The sequence below is a fragment of the Oncorhynchus kisutch genome, linkage group LG19 (assembly GCF_002021735.2).
Source record: "Oncorhynchus kisutch isolate 150728-3 linkage group LG19, Okis_V2, whole genome shotgun sequence".
In the NCBI taxonomy this organism is placed as follows: Eukaryota; Metazoa; Chordata; class Actinopteri; order Salmoniformes; family Salmonidae; genus Oncorhynchus; species Oncorhynchus kisutch.
The window spans coordinates 2750855-2769883 of NC_034192.2; the positions used below are offsets into that span (position 1 = coordinate 2750855).

Below are 19029 nucleotides of genomic sequence, written 5' to 3' on the forward strand. Positions count from 1 at the left end.
GCCTTGAAATACATCCACAGGTACTCCTCCAATTGACTCAAATTATGTCAATTAGCCTAACAGAAGCTTCTAAAGCCATGACATTTTCTGGAATTTCCCAAGCTGTTTAAAGGCATAGTCAACTTAGTGTATGTAAGCTTCTGACCCACTTGAATTGTGATACAGTGAAATAATCTATCTGTAATCAACTGTTGGAAAAATTACTTGTGTCATGCACAAAGTAGATGTCCTAACCAATTTGCCAAAACTATAGTTTCTTAACAAGAAATTTGTGGAGTGGTTGAAAAATGAGTTATAAGGACTCCAACCCAAGTGTATGTAAACTTCCGACTTGACAAAACCATGTTTACAATGAAACAGAACTGTTTTATTAATTCAAGCATCGTTTCTCACTGCTTGGGACAAATGTTTTTGAAGTTACTGTGTTTGATTGAAAAGGGCCCTGTGTTTTTAGTAGGAACATTTTGGAGGCCTCTTATTAGTCCTCATGATGTAATGTTTACTTACAGGGTGGAGTACACCATATAGGCTGCGTTTTGACAGGCAGCCAATACTGATCTTATTTTCACTTATTGGTCCTTTGACCAATTAAAACTGATCTTTTCACATCAGCTCTTTATCATGGCTGATCTGATTGGTCAAAAGACCAATTAGTGAAAATAAGATCAGTATTGGCTGCCTGTCAAAACGCAGCCTATATGTTGTACTCCACCCTGAAAAAATCTGGACTGCCTGTCTAAAGGCAACCATAGTGTGGGCGTGAGGTAAAAAATGTTTTTTAAAGAATCGGGTGGTGAGTTTTGTATACAACTGGTGATGTTGAGGCCTGAAAAGAACTGCAGATCTACTCCACCAGACTTACATGACTCTTTCCCTTGAACCAACTATTCCTAGAAAACTGCTCCTTTATTAGTGGGTTTAACAACCTGCAACGGTAAACTGTCTGATTTTAAATGTTCTTCTCAATGCAACAATTCCACCTGCAAATAGCCTTAAATGTAAAGGAATAACATTCCACAAGAGAAAAGTATATTTTAAACATCGTATGAATCTATAAAGTTGCTTGTTAGGCGTGAGTGGCCAGGCGGGCCCCCATCAGTGGACAAACCAAGTATACAGGGAAGTGGAACTGACAGTAGAAACTGCAGGGCAAGTAAATGACTAGTTGAGTGGTTGTTTGTTGCAGGAGAAGGAGCATGAGTTGGAGCAGTTGACCAGGGAGCTGAGACAGGTGAACCTTCAGCAGTTCATCCATCAGACGGGCACCAAGGTCACCGTTCTACCAGCCCAGCTCAATGACCAGAAGAATAAGACCGGTACACACAAGCATTACAAAGCATCCTAGTCAGAATGTTTTTGCCCAATCTTGGCTCAGACATTTCAAACATTATTGTATTATCCAACACTACCCCCTAGTGGAAGTTAGTACACCATGTCAGGATTTTGTAAAGCTCTTTATTTGGCTAGTAATGTTACGTTTTGTCACGCCAGAGTCCAATCTACACACTAACTGCTCAACCTGAAAGTAAAGAAGTATAATTTAAAATAAAAAATACTACTTAATGTAGACTTTGACTTCCTCCTCCCCTCTCTCCAGACCTCCAGTCAGGCTCACTGAAACGGCTGGGCTCCTCCCGCCTCCTCCCCAGTGACCTCCGGACTCTGCAGAGTCCAGTGTCTTCAGGCCTCAACCCTGAAGGCATCTACGTCTGACCCCTGACCTTTACCTTCTGCTGGCTACTATCAGTGACCCTCTGCTGGAGTTGAGTTAGCTTCTCCCCTGGAGGATCCATCTCTTATCATCTCCATTGGAGCTCCACCAGAGGAGGCTGGTGGGAGGAGCTATAGGAGGACGGGCTCAATGTAATGGCTGGAATGGTACCAACCATTACAATGAGCACTTGCGCCGGCAGCTCATCCCACTAGCCTCCTCTGTCCTCCCACAATGCCATCCTTCCTTCTCTCTGCTGAGTTTTCTTCATCTTCCACAAGAACAGAGACCCCCAACAGTTTTGTCAAGACTACAGGATTTAGAATGTTTGCCTCGTTTTGGCTGTTCTGCCACTGGTGGAGAGCTCGACCATGTCCTTGCATGACTGTTTGAAAAGCATAGCATCTTTTGAGGTACAGAAGGCCCAATTTCAAACAATGTTTTAGCCTCACCTCTGTGCACTTCTCCATCTACTCTCAAAGATTGAGTACCACAACTGAGTAGATGTGAGAAATATGGTATTAACACCACCTAGCACCCTGTTACCATCATATAGCAAGCGAATGGTGCACAATCACAGTCATGTGATAACTTAACTAAAGAGTAAACTGCTGCCCCTGGCCAACCATGAAGAAATCCAGATGTTTGTAGGGGTTGAGACTGAAGAAAGTCCCTTGGAGATCAGGCGATATAGAGGAAATTAAAATATCACCTGAAACCATGATTTACAAAGACAGAGGTCTCAAAAGTCTAATGGCCATTTGTTACAGAAATAGAATGGGTCAGAAAACCATATTTTACACATAGGCCACCTTGTGTGAGACCTGTGGTGTGTAGCAGAGCCATATCTGACTGCCTTATTAGAACTATTTTTCTGTTTTAAAGACTTTAAGAACAGTAAAGGCTGTTATAACAGATACTTATAGACATGGCAGCTATGCTCCAGAGATCTGATGCACCATTTATTGTCAACACAGCAGTCTAGTGACTAATTGTTGATCAGTTTTGTGATGTTTTTTGTGTGACTGATGTCAATAGCTGTAGAATCTGGTCTGCCACTGGGTGGCAGAATACATCTCACAAAACATTTAGCTAGGATCTTAATGTTGGTCATTTCATATTGATTATACATGCAAAAATGTTACATTATGCAATTTATGTGGTTACTCACTTTCATCGTTGGAATCTTTTAGTATGCTGTAAGTTTACCATTGCACTTTTACTTTGGAAGGGCCTGTAGAATTTGTACTTGGTTTTCTTTTCTCATTTGTAACCTCTTGAAGAATTGTGGGTTTGTCTGTCTTACATGGCTAATCATGTTTATGAAGTTAAAAAGATGTCTCACATGAACCAAAGCAAGTTAGACAATGTGATTGGTAGTGGTCAACCTGAATGTACTTAATTTGTTAAAACAGAACATGCTCTGTAAATACCTTTACAGGGGCCACTGTATCTGCCTCCACTTTAAAAGTGATGCATTTGTAATGGTGAGAATTGTTATTGGACTGTATCTGTCAATAGATCGAACTCCACTCTGTGGCTCTTCAGCCTCGTGGAGAGGACTGTGTGAGATAAAAAGTTATTTGGTTGTGGACTAGTTGATACCAGGGAACCCACCAACAGCAAAGCCGGTGGAGAGGACTGTGTGAGATAAAAGGTTGTTATTTGGTTGTGGACTAGTTGATACCAGGGAACCCCACCAACAGCTAAGCCGGTGGACACACGTCAAGGTCAACAGGCTGACATAAAGCTCGTTCCATTAAGTATTATTGATGTCCTAGTTTGGATCATGAAGAAGGGTTGAGTTGTGTCGCCGAAATGTAAACCACTAACACAAGAACAATAGCTCTTAACAACTTACACAGCGGAGACTAGCATGCCTTACTGAATTGTAAATAATCACTACATAGTATTGGAATATTTTTACAATATTTAAAAGAATGCATAATGCTGACAAAGACAATAGTTGTACGTAATATGAATTAACTTTTGTTTTATCCTACTACTCTGTAGACAGCTTGGTGCATGCACTGATGGCTTAGTTTCATTGACGTTTTTGTATTGTTGAAATGACCAGAGGCTTACGATGATAGTGGAGTTATAAGTATGGAAGTATAATGTTTATCACAGTGTATGTTACTGACTGCATGGCTGTCTTCTACAGTGGCATGTCTTGGTCCCAGACCAGTGCATTCACACATATGTCAGAATAGGTCAGAGGACATCGAAATGCAAACCGTAAACAAATAGGGTTTTTAAACCCTAAAAAGTGCCCCATCTTTTGGTGGTTATTAGACACAACTTACCACTAAATGCCCAAAGATGCAGGGTCGTTCCACCTCAAAAAGCGCAAGAGGATTTCGACACCAATCTCCAGATTTTTCTGAAATTGTTTCAGTAGTGAGTAACTGATACGATTAGCATTCCTGAAACATTATTTTGTTGAAATAGAATTTAATCTGAGAAATTAAGATAATGACCCCCTATTGTCCATTTTAATTCATAAGATTCAGGTAATATTCAATAAACAAAGTACCCAACGTCTGGACCAAACTGGATGTTGGGTACTTTGTTTATTGAATTTTATCATAATCCTATACATTTAAATGGCCAATTTGGGTGCAATCAATTAGCTGAATTTTTCAGAGATAAAATTACATTTCAACAAAGTAATGTTTTAGGAATGCCGATTTTAACTGTTTCTAAAAAAAACTATTTCTGAACAATCTGCGATGGTGGGTGTCATTGCTCGCTAGAATGACTCTGCACTGAAATCTCTTGGGGTAAAAATAGATGCGTAGATTAGATTTATTAGGACAGTTCTTAAATGTTGCACCAACGGAGTATGGTTTTCTTAGAAGTCTTTTAAGGGCCCATCTTTGTAAACATGTCTGAAATCAACGGTTTTTCAGACACAGATGAAGGGCTGGATTCAATCTGTAGCGCTCTAGTGCAGTTTAAATGTTTATCATTTCTGATTGGGCCGACATATGCAGCGTTTACCATGAATGCGGTCTCCACAAACGCGGGAACATTGCCTTTACATTTCTATTGTGCAGCCAAAGACCGTAACGTAGGTGCAAACTGCTTCTCCAAAAGAAATCCCTGACCATACTTGTTGGCGATGTCATGGCGACATTGGCTAGCTAAGCTCTGTGCAGAAACACGTCATCAGGTCTAACGGTCGTCTCGCACCGTACTGCGCATGTGCAGGCCTCAATTCAAAGGCACACAAATGTAAACGTGTCACTTTCACGATGTTGGAGTATTAACATGTTCAACTACTTAAGATATTGTCTCGAAGCTATGTTGTGCCTTTAAATTGAGAACAACGAATTCATAATTTTTCACTTCTCTCATTGACTTCTCAAACCCCAGCCTGGTTTGCTAGGTCTGTTTCACAAGCATTCCCGGAAGTCTCTGGGTTTAGAAACTCTGTGGTGCAGCTCTTCAGCGATACGGATTAAATCCAGCCTTAAACCTAGTTTTGGATTGAGAAGAACGTTCAATGGAGAATCTCCCGTGAACACAGTTTTTAGTCTAGGACTAGGCTAACGATGAGTCCGGGAAACCAGCCCAAAGTGTAAATGATTGGTAAATGGTAAATGAGAAAACTTTGCCAACATATATGTCAGAATAGGTCAGAGGACATCGAAATGCAAACCGTAAACAAATAGGGTTTTTAAACCCTAAAAAGTGCCCCATCTTTTGGTGGTTATTAGACACAACTTACCACTAAATGCCCAAAGATGCAGGGTCGTTCCACCTCAAAAAGCGCAAGAGGATTTCGACACCAATCTCCAGATTTTTCTGAAATTGTTTCAGTAGTGTGAAATGAGAAAACTTTGCCAACATGTCAGACGGAGCTGTCATGTATGAGAATGTCATGTTCTACTTTTCCCCACAAATATCTGAGAGAAATGACTTTGCCACGTCTATGACATCATTGTAATATGAAATGCTTCATACATTTAAACCAGTGTTGAAAGTTTGTCCTTGTGACTGCAAGAAATTGTTTTGTTGTCCTGCAGCACTAATATTATGGCACAGCTGACTCATTCAATGAATGATATTACCTAATGTAAAGAAATAAGGAACAGAGGATTAGAAGATACAATTTTGTCTGTCCAAACATGATTTTGTGCCTTGGAACAATCCTAATGCACCACTTGGATTGGTAGATTTGTTGAGTCATATTGTATATCTCAATAACCCAACAAACAAGAAAAGATGGATTTGAACCCTGGACCTCAAACTTTGCACCACTGGTTTTGCAAATCTGGGAGAGAAATGTATAGACTGGCTGGATTCAATCTGTATCACAGAAGATCTGTGCTCAAATGTAAAGGTTATTTCCGATTGAGTCGACATATGCAGCATTTTCCATGAAAGCAGTCTCCGCAAACACAGTAACTTTGCCTTTAAATTTTAATCGAGCTATAATGCGTATCTTCTGTGATCATTCTGCAATACAGATTGAATCAAGCCCGTTTATACCTTGATCTAACATACGTTCTGATCTTCAACATTCTGATTGTGCCCACATTTTTAGAAGTGTAGGCAATTAAAAAGACATCATGAACCGAATGCGATCAAATCTTCCTGAAAACCTCTGGAGGTAGTTGGGGATGCATTGTTTCTCCATATTTTACAAGTGTAAAGGAATCTGGAGGTTTAACTTCTTATGGCTGGGGGCAGTATTGAGTAGCTTGGATGAATAAGGTGTCCAGAGTGAAGTGCCTGCTACTCAGTCCCAGTTGCTAATATATGCATATTATTAGTATATTTGGATATAAAACACTCTGAAGTTTCTAAAACTGTTTGAATGATGTCTGTGAGTATAACAGAACTCATATGGCAGGCAAAAAACTGAGAAAAAATCCAACCAGTAAGTGGGAAATGTGAGGTTGGTTGATTTTCAACTCATTCCCAATTGAAGATAGTGGGATATTGGTCCTGTTGCACTTCCTAAGGCGTCCACTAGATGCCAACCGTCTTTAGAAACTTGTTTGAGGCTTCTACTGTAAATGAGGGGTTCATAAGGGCTCTGAGTCAGTGGTCTGGCAGAGTGCCACAAACTCGTGACGCTTGTTCATGTGAGAGGTAGCTCCCGTTCCATTGCTTTTCTACAGACAAAGGATTCTCCGGTTGGAACATTATTGAAGATTATTGAAGATTTATGTGGACTGGTTTCTACGGACTGTAGCGGAACTTTTTGACATTTCGTCTGCCCCTAGTGAATGCGCTTCGTGACTTTACAAAACACTCTAACAAAAGTAGCTATTTTAACATAGATGGACATTATCGAACAAAACAAACATTTATTGTGGAACTGGGATTCCTGGGAGTGCATTCTGATGAAGATCATCAAAGGTAAGTTAATATTTATAATGTTATTTCTGACTTCTGTTGACTGCACAATGTGGCGGATGTCTTTTTGGCATGTTGGGTCTCTGATTGCCGTACTCAGATTATTGCATGGTTTGCTTTTTCCGTAAAGATTTTTTGAAATCTGACACAGCGGTTGCATTAAGGAGAAGTTTGTCTAAAGTTCCATGTATAATACTTGTATTTTCATCAACATTTATAATGAGTATTTCTGTAAATTGATGTGGCTCTCTGCAAAATCATTGGATGTTTTTGGAACTACTGAACATAACGCACCAATGTATACTGAGAATTTTTTTATATAAATATGAACTTTATCAAACAAAACATACATGTATTGTGTAACATGAAGTCCTATGAGTGTCATCTGATGAAGATCAAAGGTTAGTGATTAATTCTCTCTTTCTGATTTTTGTGACTCTACTTTTTGGCTGGAAAATTTCTGTTTTTCTGTGACTTGATTCTGACCTAACATAATCGTTTGTGGTGCTTTCGCTGTAAAGCCTATTTGTAAAGCCCACTGTGGTGGGATTAACAAGAAGATTATCTTTAAAATGGTATAAGATACTTGTATGTTTGAGGAATTTTAACTATGAGATTTCTGTTTGAATTTGGCGCCCTGCACTTTCACTGGCTGTTGTCATATCGATCCCATTAACAGGATCTCAGCCCTAAGATGTTTTTAAACCGTTTAAATTGGGTCAATCATAATCCCGCTTCTAAAATCATTATAATTATTTGTAGTCTCGAATATCATGTGTAGACATGACAAATCTGAAGAAATGTATTGAAAAACATGTTTTGGTATGATAATCTGATATACAAAAGAGGACCTGTAAAATCAAGTGTATAGTACTAGTATTTACATTGGAATTAACTCCTACATGGTTTCTTTCGATCTCTTCGATCTTTTTATGAGACTTTGTCTGTCTTTCTGTTGGAGTGCTTTTGGAGAATCTTAACTGGTTTATGAACTCTTCTCATATGATTTACCATATTACCCCTTTGAGAAAATGTTTTCCCACACTCTGAGCACTGGTGAGGTTTCTCCCCAGTGTGAGTATATACGTGCTTTCTAAGAGCGTCTGAAGTAGTGAAAGACTTGGGGCATTGGGTGCAGGTGTAAGGACGCTCGCCTGTATGAGATCGCAGATGAACCATAAGATGGCAAGATGCTTTGAAACCCTTTCCACAATGTTTACAGGTGTGGGGGTTTTCTCCTGTGTGCGTTCGTGTATGCAGACGCAGTTCTCCTAAGGTAAGGAATGCCTTACCACATATGCTACATAAATAATTCTTCTCCCCAGCATGCATTCGCATGTGTCTCACTAGTGCACACTGCTGGGTAAACCTCTTACCACAGATGGTACACATGTGACGGCGCTCCCCAGAGTGAATGCGTTCGTGCACTTTGAGATCATATGCACTCCTGTACCTCCGGTCACAGTGTTCACATGCGAATGGTCTTTCTTCTGTGTGAAGTAACTGGTGTTTTTTCAGAGCCCCAGGAGTAGCATATCGTTTGGGACACTGGTCACAATGATATGGCATCGTGTGAACTCCCATATGTAGCGTCAGCAGTGATGGTTTTTTGAAAACCTTCCCACACTCACATGTATGAGTCCTGTTTTGGGGTACAGGGGATCCCTCTTGTTTCTTGTCAACCTTTTTGTCCCCCTTTCTGACCACCTTTGTTTTCTTGTCAACCTGTTTGATCTCATTCTTTTTGTCCCCCTTTCTGACCACCTTTGTTGTCTTGTCAACCTGTTTGATCTCATTCTTTTTGTCCCCCTTTCTGACCACCTTTGTTTTCTTGTCAACCTGTTTGATCTCATTCTTTTTGTCCCCCTTTCTGACCACCTTTGTTGTCTTGTCAACCTGTTTGATCTCATTCTTTTTGTCCCCCTTTCTGACCACCTTTTTTTTCTTGTCAACCCGCTTGCTGTCCTTTTCTACTTGGTCGGTCTTGATGTCCTTGCAGAGGTTGGCCACTTCACTGTGAGAGAATGGAGGTAGAGTGCAGTTAAGAACCTGGAATGGCTCGTCAGCATTCACCATTACGTTGAGAGAATGATCCAAGTTCAATTCTGTAAAGGAGAAAATACAGGAGATAAGATTACATAACCACTATATATATATATATTTACTTTACACAGGTAACTGACAAACTAAAGTAAACACCAATATAAAACGTTTTAAAAGGGCTTTGGGCCACCACGAGTTGGGCACCTTGGCATAGATTCTACAAGTATCTGGAACTCTATTGGAGGGATGCGACACCATCCTTCCACAATAAATTCCATAGTTTTGTCCTTTGTTGATGGTGGTGGAAAATGCTGTCTCAGGCACCTCTCCATAATCTTCCATAAGTGTTCAATTGGGTTGAGATCTGTGACCGACGGCCATGGCACAGTTAACATCGTTTTCATGCTCAAACCATTCAGTTACCATTCGTGCATTGTGGATGGGAGCATAGCCATGGAAGGCCATAATAGCTATAATGGCCTGCCCAGGATTTTTATACATGACCCTAAGCATGATGTGACTTTAATTGTTTAATGAAATCAAGAACCACACCTGTGTGGAAGCACCTGCTTTCAATATACTTCGTATCCCTAATTTACTGAAGTGTATATATTATTTTGGCAGTTACATTGTAATTCATATACTTTATAAGTCAAACAATGGTTGAGTGACCTTTTTATTTTCCTTACCATCACAGGGTACTGGAGTAACCAACACTGAGGTCTCTGCAGGTGGCAGACCCTCCTGTTGCTGTTGCTCTGATGTTGACAGTCCTAGATCCTCCAAACATCTATCAGTGCTTTCATCCAGGATTTCATTGTGGTCTTCATTTTCACAGACCCCATTATCTATGCATTCATCTGAGTATTGCCTCCCATTGTCAGAGTTGTCTGGCTCATAGTTAATAACAACTCTCATTTTTGGAGGGAGGGACAGTGTGGACAGGATGGTATCTGCAGTGTATTTCGAGACATGACCTGGGTAGGAGAGATCAGTTATACTCACCTATATTGCCAAGTAAAAAATACAAGAGGTGTCCAATTGGACTATTTACTTCATAGCCATTATCTGGAAGGAGACTTACTCTTGTTCATGTTTCCATGACGCTGATGGTGCTGCAGCACTGTCTTCAGTTGTTCAGGGTCAAAGACAGTCTGTCCACATTCCTCCAGGACAGAGGGGGCAGCACCGAGCCATGCTGTTGTCTAAGAGGAGCAGGGCAAGGGGAATACAGCATAATAAAGAGTTCAAATACATTGTACCAGCCACTTGAGGTTTTAGACACATTTTGAAATGACCAGATACACCACTAAATTCATCTGTAGAGCCACATTACGCCATGTTCCGTCAATCTTTTAGAACGGAGATGTTTTCCTCAGTACCTGCGTGAGGTCTGGTACAGGCAGCAGCTCCTCCAGTCTGGAGAGGAACTCCCACACCAGTGTCTGCAGCGCTGTGTCATACAGAGGGCCATAGTGGACTGGGAACACCTCCTGTAAAATAACAATTTAGCATGAAATCCATTAAAGATGCAATCCAGCTATTTGGGAACTTGCATACCTGTTGAGAAACAATATCCCAAGTATAAGTAGAGTAATGTACACACATGTCAGGGTGTGTACATTCAAAACATTAAGCACAATAGTGCAAACTTCAAGCGTAGGCCATTCAAGGAGTTGGTCTGATGTCATCAGCCTCCTTCCTTAATTGTGGGAACAATGGAGGAGCAGTTGATCTAAGTAGATGTTCAACTGGTAGCCTACTTCAGAAATATATTCAAGCAAAAGGATCATAAAGAAGTCTAAAGAGAAAGTTCCTCACCTGGAAGAAATGCTCCCTCTCAGAAGGGTGTTCCAGCAGGGTTTGGACTAGCTCCACAAAGTTAGAATCTGAAGCCTCCAATTCATCACCATGACTCTGTCATTAGGTGCAAACAAAACATCAGACAAATGTACAGGAGTGTATCCCTCAGAAATAAAGTTATTCCCAGTGTCTCATTCATAAAGTGTTTCCTATTTAACCTACCTCTTTGTGTAAGGATTTTTCTGTCAAAGTGTGGATTATGTTCAAGTGGGCCTGGATAGTCAGGAGGTCAGCTGTGCCCACACTACAACACAACTCTAAAACCATCTGGAACAGAGGTGGATATGTGAAAAGCAGGACTAGGGCCAGGGTAGTCTGATTAATCAGGCTGTAATACACAATTTATTGGTACATACAGCCTGAAATGAATGCCTGCAAAATTGTGTAAGTGTTCCTTACAAGCCAGAATGTTGAATAAAGTTAAATGTAAACTTACTCTACCATTTGTCTGTGTGGTTTGTCCTTCAGATGCTTGAAATTTTAGATAAAATATCCACAGGAAAGTATTGTCTAGGGCCTACTAAGGTAAAGTTAACTGTACATTGGATTTTTTTTCTCTCCAATCTTGCCATGACATTGAAAATTGTATATTCTGAATCGGGAGGATGGAGAATTTGTTTTGTGTGGAATTGTAAGGGAAAGAAATAATGAAAATATTCACACAAAAAGGTGTGGATTGTTCTCCATCCTCCCCTGATTCAGAATATACATTTTCCCATTGTCATGGAACGGTTGGTTCTATAGCTATTGATGAGAGAATGACAAATATCCAATGTAAAACAAATTTTACCAAGGTGCTGAACCATATCTCTAAATGATGGGTAAACAATGATTTCCTGTGGAAATTTTTGGCGCAATAGCAGAAGGACAATTCCCCCAGAGAATTTTATTCAACATTCTGGCTTGTAATGAACATTTACACGATTTTGCAGGCTGTATGTACCAATGAATTGTGTATTACAGCCTGATTAATCAGACCAGGGCAGACGTACAGTAATTGCAGCTAGTAGCTGCCCATAGTTTGTTCCATCATAAGACTCTTCCCATCCCAACCCTCAACATTTCCACCTCTCTCACCCTTGCTCTCAGACCCAGGATGAGTTGGGTCCTCTGCCTGGAGCTCAGCAGCTCTGGAACCATCTCTGTCACCAAAGTCACAAACTCCTCCAGCTTCCCATACTGCATCACATTACGTTGTTGAGCCACTTGCCACATGAAAGCAGACATCAGGCGTAGAGGTGGAACCAGGAGACGCAAGGAGAAAGAAGGGAGACCTGTCGCCGAAGAGAAGAGGAATTAACAGATAAACAAATACATTCCATAACTCAGCTAGTTAATATTACAAGCGATGTGTAGGCTATAGGACATATATGAATGGTCCATGTAAAAACAAAACAAAAATTTAATGAGTCACATTTAGCTACTTGGCTACATTTAACACAAACTAACCTTGTTCTGATGCTGGATCAATAATGTTATCCATAGCTAGTTTGCAAAGAAAAATAGCCACTGGAACAAGCTACTGTTAGCATCAAACTCTTTAGCTAGCTAAGGTTAGATAGTGACCAAGCCTAGAATATACACTAAGCGCTTACAACGTGGCTAAAAAGGTTGATATCTGCATGCAAGCTAGCTAATACTATACTAGTTAGCTAGCAAACTAAACCCGTTTTCTATAGATAGCCAACATTTGCACATGCAATTACTTTTACCAAAGATATTCTACTCATCTATCGGTGATTTTACTGACAACAAACAAATCATTGACATCGACGAAGTACTGTACTTCCGGGTGATGTTTAAAAACAATCCTTCAGAATAAAGGTCCTCATTTAATACCACAAATATTATTCTCTTTGTATTGAGTCATTGCAATATATAATTTAGTTTAATTGAGGGTTTATAATATTGCCCACTAAAATAGCCTAATTCTCCCAACCTGCTGCGTAAATTCTCCCAACCTGCTACAAAACTGTTCCTGTATACCACCTAGTCCAAACCCTGACTGAGACAGCTCCACTTCCGTAATTAAAATGTATTATAACGAAATATTATTAATGGTATATATTTTTGTTTCAAATGTCAACAAAATTGCTGTTACTGTCCTCCTGCCATCTTACCAAGAAAATTAGACAGCTCATCATTGTGGAAAAGGCTTGTCCAGCCTGCTTACCTTGTCAGACAGATGTCAAAGTCATCTGCAGTTTTCTGGGGAACTGCCTCTTATCCATCAACATTATTTAATATGGATGATAATAGAGCTCGCCAGCTTGTAGCCCTAAAAGATGGAAATGAGTTACAGTTCAAGTTGGAAGTTTACATACACTTATGTTGGAGTCATTAAAACTCGTTTTTCAACCACTCCACAAATTTCTTGTTAACAAACTATAGTTTTGGCAAGTCGGTTAGGACATCTACTTTGTGTATGACACAAGTCATTTTTTCCAACAATTGTTTGCAGACAGATTATTTCACTTATAATTCACGGTATCACAATTCCAGTGGGTCAGAAGTTTACATACACTAAGTTGACTGTGCCCTTAAATAGCTTGTAAAATTCCAGAAAATTATGTCATGGCTTTAGAAGCTTCTGATAGGCTAATTGACATCATTTGAGTCATTGGAGGCGTACCTGTGGATGTATTTCAAGGCCTACCTTCCAACTCAGTGCCTCTTTGCTTGACATCATGGGAAAATCAAAAGAAATCAGCCATGACCTCAGAATTTTTTTTTGTAGACCTCCACAATTCTGGTTCATCCTTGAGAGCAATTTACAAACACCTGAAGGTACCATGTTCATCTGTAGAAACAATAGTACGCAAGTATAAACACCATGGGACCACGCAGCTGTCATACCGCTCAGGAAGGAGACACGTTCTGTGTCCTAGAGATGAATGTACTTTGGTGTGAAAAGTGCAAATCAATCCCAGAACAAGAGCAAAGGAACCTGGGAAGATGCTGGAGGAAAGAGGTACAAAAGTATCTACTTCCACAGTAAAACGAGTCCTATAACGACATAACCTGAAAGCCCTCTCAGCCAGGAAGACGCCACTGCTCCAAAACCGCCAGACTACGGTTTGCAACTATACTTGGGGACAAAGATCATACTTTTTGGAAAAATGCCCTCTGGTCTGATGAAACAAAAATAGATATGTTTGGCTATAATGACCATCATTATGTTAGGATGAAAAGGGGGGGTGCTTGCAAGCCGAAGAACACCATCCCAACCGTGAGGCACGGGGGGTGGCAGCATCATGTTGTGGGGGTGCTTTGCTACAGGAGGGAGTGGTGCACTCCGTCAGGAAAACTATGTGGATATATTGAAGCAACATCTCAAGACATCAGTCAGGAAGTTAAAGCTTGGTCGCAAATGGGTCTTGCAAATGGACAATGATCCCAAGCATACTTCCAAAGTTGTGGCAAAATGGCTTAAGGACAACAAAGTCAAGGTATTGGAGTGGCCATCACAAAGCCCTGATCTCAATCCTATAGAAAATTTGTGGGCAGAACTGAAAAAGTGTGTGCCATCAAGGAGGCCTACAAACCCGACTCAGTTACACCAGCTCTGTCAGGAGGAATGGTCCAAAATTCACCCAACTTATTGTGGGAAGCTTGTAGAAGGCTACCCGAAACGTTTGACCAAAGTTAAACAATTTAAAGGCAATGCTACCAAATACTAATTGAGTGTATATAAACTTTTGACCCACTGGGAATGTGATGAAAGAAATAAAAGCTGAAATAAATAATTCTCTCTACTATTATTCTGACATTTCACATTCCTAAAATAAAGTGGTGATCCTAAATCACCCAAAACAGGGAATTTTTACATGTATTAAATGTCAGGAATTGTGAAAACCCGAGTTTAAATGTATTTGGCTACGGTGTGTGTAAACTTCCGACTTCAACTGTACCTCTCATACGTTCAGCCATTCCCATGGGGAAAATGGATAGGGAAAAATAGGGTTTTGGAATAAATGCCAGAAATAAGGTCAGAGGTTAACACAGGCTTAGGAGATCTTGAACGTTTTGTTCTTTGAGATAATATCAGTCATTTAACATATGTGCTTAGTCCTTTTTCTGATTACATAATTACTTCAAAATTCACAAAAAGTAACGTTAGCTGATGAAGATGATCTCATAGAAGAAAACATATAAGATCTCCTAAGCCTGTGTTTACCACAGAACTAATTTTGGCGTTTATCCAAAAACCCTCCAAAAACTCCACTAATTTCCCCATAGGCTTTGTCCAGCGAACCATGGCGGAGTTAGTGCCTACAAAAAGGCACCATTACTGTTGCTTTCTATGTCAAACGGAGCTGTCGTGAATGAGAATGACATGATCTACTTAATTTTCCCCACAAACATCTGAGAGAAATTGCTTTTCCACGTCTATGGCATCATTGTAATAAGCTGATGTTATTATATGAAATGCTTCATTAATACATTTAGTCCAGTGTTGAAAGTTTGTCCTTTCTTGTGTTTGTCTCTGTTGTAGAAAAAAATAAAATATGAAAAGACAATATTTGAAAAGACAATATTTGAACTTTTGGACTGCAAGAAGTCATTTTGTTGAACTGCAGCAATAATATTAAGACATAGCTGACTCATTCAATGAATGATATTACCTCATGTAAAGAAATTAGGAACTGACAGGATCAGATTAAGCTACAATCTTTTCTGTCCACACATAATTTTGTATCTTGAACAATCCTACTGTACTATGCCACTTGAGCATTGGCAGATTTGTTGAGTCATCGTGTATCTCAATAACCCAATACAAGATAAGAAGACAAGGACTAGGTATCAGGATAGATAATAACACGAGTAAAATAAATAACAGAGCAGCAGCAAATTATGAGTGTAAAAGTGTGTGTGAATGTGCATGTGTGTGCAATGTGTATGTATGTGTGTTTGCGTTGTGTCGGTCTGTGTGTGTGTGTGTGCGTGTGTGTGTGTGTGTGTGTGTGTGTGTGTGTGTGTGTGTGTGTGCGTGCGTGCGTGTGTGTGTGTGCATTTTTAATGTATGTGAATGTATGTGGGAGTGTCAATGTAGTGGTGTGAGTGAGTGTGTATATGGTTTGTATATACAGTGCCTTCGGAAAGTATTCAGACCCTTTGACTTTTTCAACATTTTGTTAAGTTACAGCTTTATTCTAAAAATTGATTGAATTGTTTTTTTCCCTCATCAATCTACACACATTATCCCATAATGACAAAGCAAAAAAAGGTTTGTAGAAATTTTTGCTAATTTATAAAAAAATAAATAAAGGAAATATCACATTTACGTAAGTATTCAGACCCTTAACTCAGTACTTTATTGAAGCAACTTCGGCAGCGAATACAGCTTTGAGTCTTCTTGGGTATGACGCTACAAGCTTGGCACATCTGTATTTGGGGAGTTTCTCCCATTCTTCTCTGCAGATCCTCTCAAGCTCTGTCAGGTTGGATGGGCACGTTGCTGCACAGCTATTTTCAGGTTTCTCTAAAGATGTTCAATCAGATTCAAGTCTGGGCTCTGGCTAGCCACTCAAGGACATTCAGAGACTTGTCCAGAAGTCACTCCTGCATTTTGTTGGCTGTGTGCTTAAAGTCGTTGTCCTGTTGGAAGGTGAACCTTCTCCCCAGTCTGAGGTCCTGAGAGCTCTGGGACAGGTTTTCATCAAGGATCTCTCTGTACTTTGCTCGTTCATCTTTCCTTCGATCCTGACAAGTCTCCCAGTCCCTGCCGCTGAAAAACCATCCCCACAGCATGATGCTTCACCGTCGGGATGATGCCAGTTTTCCTCCAAACGTCATGCTTGCCATTCAGGCCAAAGAGTTCAATCTTAGTTTCATCAGACCAGAGAATTTTGCTTCTCATGATCTGAGAGTCTTTAGGTGCCCTTTGGCAAACTCCAAGTGGGCTGTCATGTGCCTTTTACTGAGGAGTGGCTTCCGTCTGGCCACTCTACCATAAAGGCCTGATTGGTGGAGTGCTGCAGGGATGGTTGTCCTTCTGGAAGGTTCTCCCATCTCCACAGAGGAACTTTATAGCTCTGCCAGAGTGACCATTGGGTTCTTAGTCACCTCCCTAACTAAGGCCATTCTTCCCGGATTGCGCAGTCTGGCCGGGCGGCTAGCTCCGGGAAGAGTCTTGGGGGTTTCAAACTTCTTCAAATCAAATCAAATGTTATTTGTCACTTACACGAGGTTAGCAGATATTAATGCGATTGTAGCGAAATGCTTGTGCTTCCATTTCCGACAGTGCAGTAATATCTAACAAGTAATCTAACAATTCTCCAACAACTACCTAATACACACAAATCTAAAGGGGTGAATGAGAATATGTACATGTGAGAAAAAGAAGAAAAGCCACAAAGGCAAGGTGCAATAGATGGTATAAAATATGGAATATACATGTGATATGAGAAATGTAAGATATGTAAACATTATTAATGTGGCATTATTTAGAGTGCATTGCAATGTAAAGTAACTAGTGATCCATTTATTAAAGTGGCCAGTGATTGGGTCTCAATGTAGGCAGCAGCCTCTCTGAGTTAATGATTGCTGTTTAGCAGTCTGATGGCCATGAGATAGAAGCTGTTTTTCAGTCTCTCGGTCCCAGCTTTGATGCATCTATACTGACCTCGCCTTCTGGATGGTAGCGGTGTGAACAGGCAGTGGCTCGGGTGGTTGATGTTCTTGATGATCTTTTTGGCTTCCTGTGACATTGGGTGCTGTAGCTGTCATGGAGGGCTGGTAGTTTGCTCCTGGTGATGCGTAGTGCAGACCGCACCACCCTCTGGAGAGCCTTGCGGTTGAGGCCGGTGCAGTTGCCATACCAGGCTGTGATATAGCCCGACAGGATGCTCTCGATTGTGCATCTGTAAAAGTTTTTTAGGGTTTTGGGTGACAAGCCAAATTTCTTCACCACACCGTCTGTGTGAGTGGACCATTTCAGTTTCCATTTAAGAATGTTGGGGGCCATTGTGTTCTTGGGGACCTTCAATGCTGCGGACATATTTGGTACCCTTCACCAGATATGTGCCTTGACACAATCCCCTCTCGGAGCTCATGGCTTGTTTTTTGCTCTGACATGCACCGCCAACTGTGGGACCTGATATAGACAGGTGTGTGTCTTTCCAAATCATGTCCAATCAATAAAATTTACCACAGGTGGACTCCAATCAAGTTGTAGAAATATCTCAAGAATGATTAATAGAAATAGGTGTCACGTTCTGACCTTTATTTCCTTTGTTTTTGTCATTATTTAGTATGGTCAGGGCGTGAGTTGGGGTGCGCAGTCTATGTTTGTTTTTCTATGATTTGGGGATTTCTATGTTTCGGCCTAGTATGGTTCTCAATCAGAGGCAGGTGTCATTAGTTGTCTCTGTTTGAGAATCATACTTAGGTAGCCTGGGTTCCACTGTTTGTTTGTGGGTGTTTGTTTCCTTGTCTGTGTTTTTTCACCACACGGTACTGTTTTGGGTTTCGTTCGTTCCACGTTTATTGTTTTTGTATTTCAGTCGTGTTCATGTGTAGTATTTCTTATTTAAAGAACCATGGACACTTACCTCGCCCCATATTGGTCCTCCGATCCTTCTTGCCTCTCCTCTTCGGAAGAAGAGGAGGAAATCCCTTACAATAGGATGCACCCGAGTTCAATTTAAAGTCTCGTAGCAAAGGGTCTGAATACTTATGTAAATAAGGTATCTGTTTCCTATTTTTAATACATTTGCAAAAATGTCTAAACCTGTTTTCACTTTGTCGTTATGGGCTATTGTGTGTAGATTGTTGAGAATTAAAATAAAATATCTATTTCAGAATAAGGCTGTAACGTAACAAAATGTGGAAGAAGTCAAGGGGTCTGAATACTTCCCGAAGGCACTGTATAGTCTAGTGAGTGTACATAGAGTCAGTGCAAGACAGAGTTAGTGCAGATAGTTTGGGTACACTTAATGGACTATTTAGCAGTCTGGCTAATTAACAGTCTTATCGCTTGGGGGTAGAAGCTGTTTCGGAGCCTGTTGGTCCGAAAGCCGATGCCCCGGTACCATTTGTCC

General features: G+C 40.5%; 2 protein-coding genes across 3 annotated transcripts in view; one reads left to right on the forward strand and one right to left on the reverse strand.

Moving 5' to 3' along the window:
- Positions 1–3671, forward strand: part of LOC109878978 (ras association domain-containing protein 8) — a 29575-nt gene extending 25904 nt beyond the window's left edge. Inside the window, exons 4-5 of the mRNA XM_020471172.2 lie at positions 1187–1316; positions 1598–3671. Coding sequence (XP_020326761.1) covers positions 1187–1316; positions 1598–1713 — 246 coding nt within the window. The 3' untranslated portion in view covers positions 1714–3671. The remainder of the gene's footprint in view (positions 1–1186; positions 1317–1597) is intronic.
- LOC116354991 (zinc finger protein 250-like) lies at positions 2653–12794 on the reverse strand. Of its 2 annotated transcripts, XM_031797449.1 has the most exons (9): positions 12437–12764; positions 12065–12261; positions 11150–11254; positions 10946–11041; positions 10507–10617; positions 10209–10329; positions 9814–10101; positions 9017–9186; positions 7653–8902 (listed from the first exon to the last, which is right to left on the reverse strand). In XM_031797449.1, exons 1-9 carry the CDS (start codon positions 12468–12470, stop codon positions 8012–8014), a joined length of 2013 nt encoding a protein of 670 aa, XP_031653309.1. In that variant the 5' UTR covers positions 12471–12764; the 3' UTR covers positions 7653–8011. The 2 variants fall into 2 exon arrangements, with proteins under 2 accessions (XP_031653308.1, XP_031653309.1); XM_031797448.1 differs by having other exon boundaries at positions 2653–9186; positions 12437–12794.
- Between the last annotated feature and the right edge of the window lie 6235 nt (positions 12795–19029).

Excerpts from the sequence above, each read along its gene's own strand:
- LOC116354991 (XM_031797448.1), bottom strand. The coding sequence starts at position 12,470 with ATGGATAACATTATTGATCCAGCATCAGAACAAG. Across the intron at positions 11,255-12,064 it reads TCCTGGGTCTGAGAGCAAGG|ATGGTTTTAGAGTTGTGTTG; the intron begins GTGAGAGAGGTG and ends CCTCTGTTCCAG. Across the intron at positions 10,330-10,506 it reads CTGTACCAGACCTCACGCAG|ACAACAGCATGGCTCGGTGC; the intron begins GTACTGAGGAAA and ends TGCTCCTCTTAG.